The sequence below is a fragment of the Hylobates moloch genome, unplaced genomic scaffold (assembly GCF_009828535.3).
Source record: "Hylobates moloch isolate HMO894 unplaced genomic scaffold, HMol_V3 SCAFFOLD_16, whole genome shotgun sequence".
Classification (NCBI taxonomy): Eukaryota; Metazoa; Chordata; class Mammalia; order Primates; family Hylobatidae; genus Hylobates; species Hylobates moloch.
Window position 1 is genome coordinate 81,308,963 of NW_026652291.1, and position 5,162 is coordinate 81,314,124.

The following is a 5,162-nucleotide window of genomic DNA, read 5'->3' on the forward strand; positions in this document are numbered from 1 at the left end:
TTTTGAGACGGAGTCTCGCTCTGTAGCCCAGGCTGGAGTGCAGTGGCACGATCTTGGCTCACTGCAAGCTCTGCCTCCTGGGTTCACGCCATTCTCCTGCCTCAGCCTCCCGAGTAGCTGGGACTACAGGCTCCCACCACCATGCTTGGCTAATTTTTTATATTTTTAGTAGAGACGGGGTTTCACCGTGTTAGCCAGGATGGTCTCGATCTCCTGACCTCGTGATCCGCCTGCCTCGGCTTCCCAAAGTGCTGGGATTACAGGCGTGAGCCACCGCGCCTGGCCCCAGCTAATTCTTTTTGTATTTTTAGTAGAGACAGGGTTTCACCATGTTGGTCATGTATTTTTTTTTGTTTTTGAGATGGAATCTCACTCTGTTGCTGAGGCTGGAGTGCAGTGGCACGATCTTGGCTCACTGCAAGCTCCGCTTCCCGGGTTCATGCCATTCTCCTGCCTCAGCCTCCCCAGTAGCTGGGACTACGGTGCCCACCACGCCCAGGTAATTTTTTGTATTTTTAGTAGAGACGGGGTTTCACCGTGTTAGCCAGGATGGTCTCGATCTCCTGACCTCATGATCTGCCCGCCTCGGCCTCCCAAAGTGCTGGGATTACAGGCGTGAGCCATGGTCAGGTATTCTTTAAATACCTTTTATACCTGCCCTCACTACACTGAGAAGTCTGTTTAAGCTGACTGGTTATGGTGGGGAGTGCCTTCCTGAATCTGAAAATAATACCTTTGCCCATCATCAAGTCAGATTATACATGTTTTTAAGGCATCTAGTGGGTGATTACTACTCTTAACATATATGTATGAATGAAAAATGAACTGGATTTTTGCTGTGGAGGTCAAGCATTTTCATTATTTGAAATACCCGTAGTACCCAATCTGATCTCTGATCAATTTCAGTGTTACCTAAAGTCATTATTTCCTGAGCTAGTCAGGCACCGTAAGAACCTTATTGATTTTACTGACTTTATTATTTACTCATTTATATCAATAATATTTTAATGTATGCCAAAGTAAAAACTTTTTTTTAATTACTCCTATATGTAATTGCTTTCATAACAGCTGTTTTATTTTGAAATGAGCTTGCGGGCAAATAATTGTACATTGTCCATTTATTTAGAAACATGATATTAAGTCAGAAGAAACTGGGGGGGCCAGATCCTTTAGGGCCCTATATGTCATTTCCATTTTAATGACTTTCTCTTTTACTCTGAGATGAGAAGTTCTTGGAGAGTTTGGGGCAGAGGATGGTCTTAGCTCGATTTATATTTTGAAAGAATCAGCCAGACACTGTGGCTCATGCCTGTAATCACAGCACTTTGGGAGGCTAAGTTAGGCAGTTTGCTTGAGGCCAGGAGTTGGAGACCAACTAGGGCAACATGGTGAAATCTTATCTCTACCAAAAATACAAAAATTAGCTGGAAATGGTGGCATGCTCCTGTAGCTTCAGCTACATGGGAGTCTGAGGAGGGAGGATGCTTGAGCCCAGAGGTTGAAGCTGCAGTGAGCCAAGATCACACCACTGCACTTCAGCCTGGGGAACACAGTGAGACCCTGTCTCAAAAAAAGAAGAAAAAAAAGAATCATGCTGGTTATTGTCTGAAGAATAAACTGTAGAGGCTAAGGGTGGAAGTGGAGAGACCGGTTGGGAGACTTGTAACAATTTAAGCTGAAGATGATGGTGACTTGGACTAGGGTGGTAACAAGGAAGGTGGTGAGAAGTGGTTAAGTTCTGGATGTATTTTGCAGGTCAAGCTGACAGAGTATATTGACAAATTAGAGTGGGATATGAGATAAAGGCATATGAAGTCTGACTGTAGGCTGACTCCAAGGTTTTTGGCCTGAGCAACTGAAAGGAGCTGGTATTAACTAAGTGGGATAAGACTGCAGGAAAGGCCAGGTGTAGTGGCTCACGCCTGTATTCCTAACAATTTGGGAGGCCAAGGCAGGTGGATCATTTGAGGTCAGGAGTTTGAGACCAGCTTGGCCAACATGGTGAAAGCCTGTCTCTACTAAAAATACAAAAATTAGCCAGGCATGGTGGCGGGTGCCTATAATCTCAGCTACTTGGGAGGCTGAGGCAGGAGAATTAGGGAATATCAGGAGCTTGGTTTTAGATGAGTTAACTTTGACATGCCTCTCAGATTAATGCTTTTCAAACTATTGAAACTGGTAGAGGACCAGTTTTATTTCCCCTGCTACATGACATAGTGATACTTTTGAACAATATAATAAAAATGAATTACTAGAAAGTAAAATGAATGAAAAATAAATTTCTGATCCAATATTGAAAATATTACTACAGTCAGCCAACAAAATTAGTCTGTCGAGTATCTAAACCCTTACTTTCTGTTATTGTACTTATGTTGTTGTCAGCTAGTAATAAACAGTTTTTGGACAGGCACCAGTAATAAACAGTTCATGGAGCACGCTTTCAATAGCAGTCTTTTAAACATCAAGCAGAGATATTGGATAAACAATTGAATATATGTCTTGAGTTTGTGGAAAGTGTTCATGGAAGTGTATATTCAATGACAAATTAATATCAATCTTAAGCATGGTAGAAACAGTTTAGTTTATACGTTAACTAAAAAGAAAATTGACATTCTTTATTAATCTGTTAGTTATATTAAGAAAAAATGTATCTAGCACTGTGGCCTTTTTTTTCTTTATCTGGGCAAAAAGGACATCTGCTTTACTATGTTATATGCAGGTTGGCTTACTGTCATTACAAATTCCAAAGGAAATGAATTACTCTTAATGTTTAATCATGATCATTGTTTCTCCCTGTACTCTGAGGATTTCCATATTGAAGGAAAATCTTTGGACTGGTGCAACTGAAATGTTATGAGAAGACTTAACATAATACATTTTATATTTTTTGTCCTACTTTTAAGGTTGTTGTTTTTCACAATACAACTAGCTTACAGATTAAGTTAGGTTTTTGGAGTCAGAGACACTAACATTCAAATGCTGATGATGATTAGTGAGACATTAGGCAAATAGCTTAACTTTTCAGATTTTCAGATTGTTTAATAAAATGCAATGATAATATCTACCTCATAGGGTCGTTGGCAGTAGAAACTGATATATAAAGTACTTAATATGGTACCTGGCACATAGTGTGCCCTTGCACATAGTAGCTATCATTATTTATCAGCTAATTCAGCTTTTGATGTTGCATTGTCTCACTTAATTACGACCGCCACCACTCCACTGTACACAAACCCGCAATGTTGGTATTGGTCTGTGTGGAGAAACTGAGGCTCAGAGCAGTTGAGAACTAAGTTTATAAGGCCTAAGGGACTTCCATTAACTTTTTCATTAACTCCTTCTCACGCTATTGTGGTTTCATTAAACTGATCAGAGAAATCCTGGAATGGTAGTATAAAAGGTAAGATATGACTTCTAAGAGTAATACAGCATTCTTACAAATATTATAAGAAATATTTATAAACCTATTTCTGATAAAACTATACATTTAGGTCTAAGATATGATAAATAGGAGTGATTGCTGTAGGCCATTTACCTGCCCTATTCCTCTTTCTGTGGTGCTAAAAATAAACTCTGGGGTTTCTCATTCAGTGACAAACTTAAATTGTTGACAAATCCTTTTGACATCACAACCATTACTAAAGCAAAATAATTAGAACTGTTTATTTTGCCATAATCTCTTTTAGCTTATATTGCCAGTTGGTTGCTTCTTTTCCTATTCTATACTATCCTTGATGCTGATTTTTTTGTTTTGTTTTGTTGAAACAAGGCTTTACTCTGTTGCCTAGGCTAGAGTGCAGTGTCACAGTCATAGCTCACTTGCAGCCTTAAACTCCTGGGCTCAAGAGATCCTCCTGTCTCAGTCTCCCAGGTAGTTAGTACTGCATGTATACACCATCATGCTGAGCTACTTTTTTTACTTTTCGTAGAGACAGGGTTTTTCTATGTGCCCAGGCTGAGCTTGAGCTCCTGGACTCAAGCAATCTTTCTGCCTTGTCCTCCCAAAGTGTTGAGATTACAGGCATGAGCTGTGGCCAGCCTTGAGGCTGATTTTTAATCTGATGCTACTATTTTTCAGGTGAGTGGGGAACAATATGCTTTGATCTACAGTTCTCTTACATTTGCATGTAGTTATTTTTCAATTATTTTTATTTTAGGTAGTGAAACAGTTTCGTGATGGTGGTTACAACACGTTGGTTTCTACCTGTGTGGGTGAAGAAGGTTTGGATATAGGAGAAGTTGATCTTATAATATGTTTTGATTCCCAGAAGAGCCCAATTCGTCTTGTACAACGAATGGGTAGAACTGGCCGTAAACGTCAAGGCAGGATAGTTGTTATCCTTTCTGAAGGACGAGAGGAACGTGTAAGTAGAGCTGCAGAAACTCAATTTGACACTTGAATTTGAGAAATATAGCCCAATGGTGAATATCAACTTGTTAGCATTCCAAGTCCAAACACTCTGTAGATAGTTTTGGTTTATTTTCCCCCACTTTGTGTTGGATTCTAGGAGAATTTTTGACTGGATTCAGTTTCCTATTTTTATCTATCTAAAGAAACACATTTTTAATACTTAGGTAGTAATTCAGAGATACCTAGATCCAAAAACCAGTATGTATTACTTTGTTTTACTATTTTCCTGTGCTTCTAAAGAAGGCCTATGCTTTTTTAGTTTAGTTTTCTTTCTGAACTGTAGTAAACTGAGAATCATTTTTTCCTTTTCAAGGGCTGTCAAAATAACTGACTAAATAAGAAACAAAGAATATGTATCAGAGACAGTATGAAGCCTGAAAAACCCAAAATATTTACTTTCTGGCCCTTTTTGGAAGTTTGCTGTTGCCTATTTTAAGTGATAAGGAACTTAAATTAAATTCATACTGTGCTACAATCTTGAGTGACAGGCCTTTTAAGTAAGATGTTACATAAAATATTATTTTGTGTTTGTTACACTAAAGTATTAACTAACTTTTGTAACTCATTGAGACTAGTTCAGCGGCCAAATATAGAGATTCACATTAAAGGTCTCCTTAACAGCTATGATAATTTTTAAAAATTGATTTTAGGCTGGACACGGTGGCTCACGCCTGTAATCCCAGTACCTTAGGAGGCTCACTTGAGGTCAGGAGTCCGAGACCAGCCTGGCCAACATGGTGAAACCCCGTCT

The 5,162-nt window shown here is 39.2% G+C and overlaps 1 protein-coding gene across 1 annotated transcript in view; it reads left to right on the forward strand.

Annotated features, from left to right (window-relative positions):
* Positions 1 to 5,162, forward strand: part of FANCM (FA complementation group M) — a 66,892-nt gene that overhangs the window by 27,943 nt on the left and 33,787 nt on the right. The window contains exon 10 of the mRNA XM_058429398.1: positions 4,158 to 4,364. Within this exon, the coding sequence (XP_058285381.1) occupies positions 4,158 to 4,364 (207 nt within the window). The remainder of the gene's footprint in view (positions 1 to 4,157; positions 4,365 to 5,162) is intronic.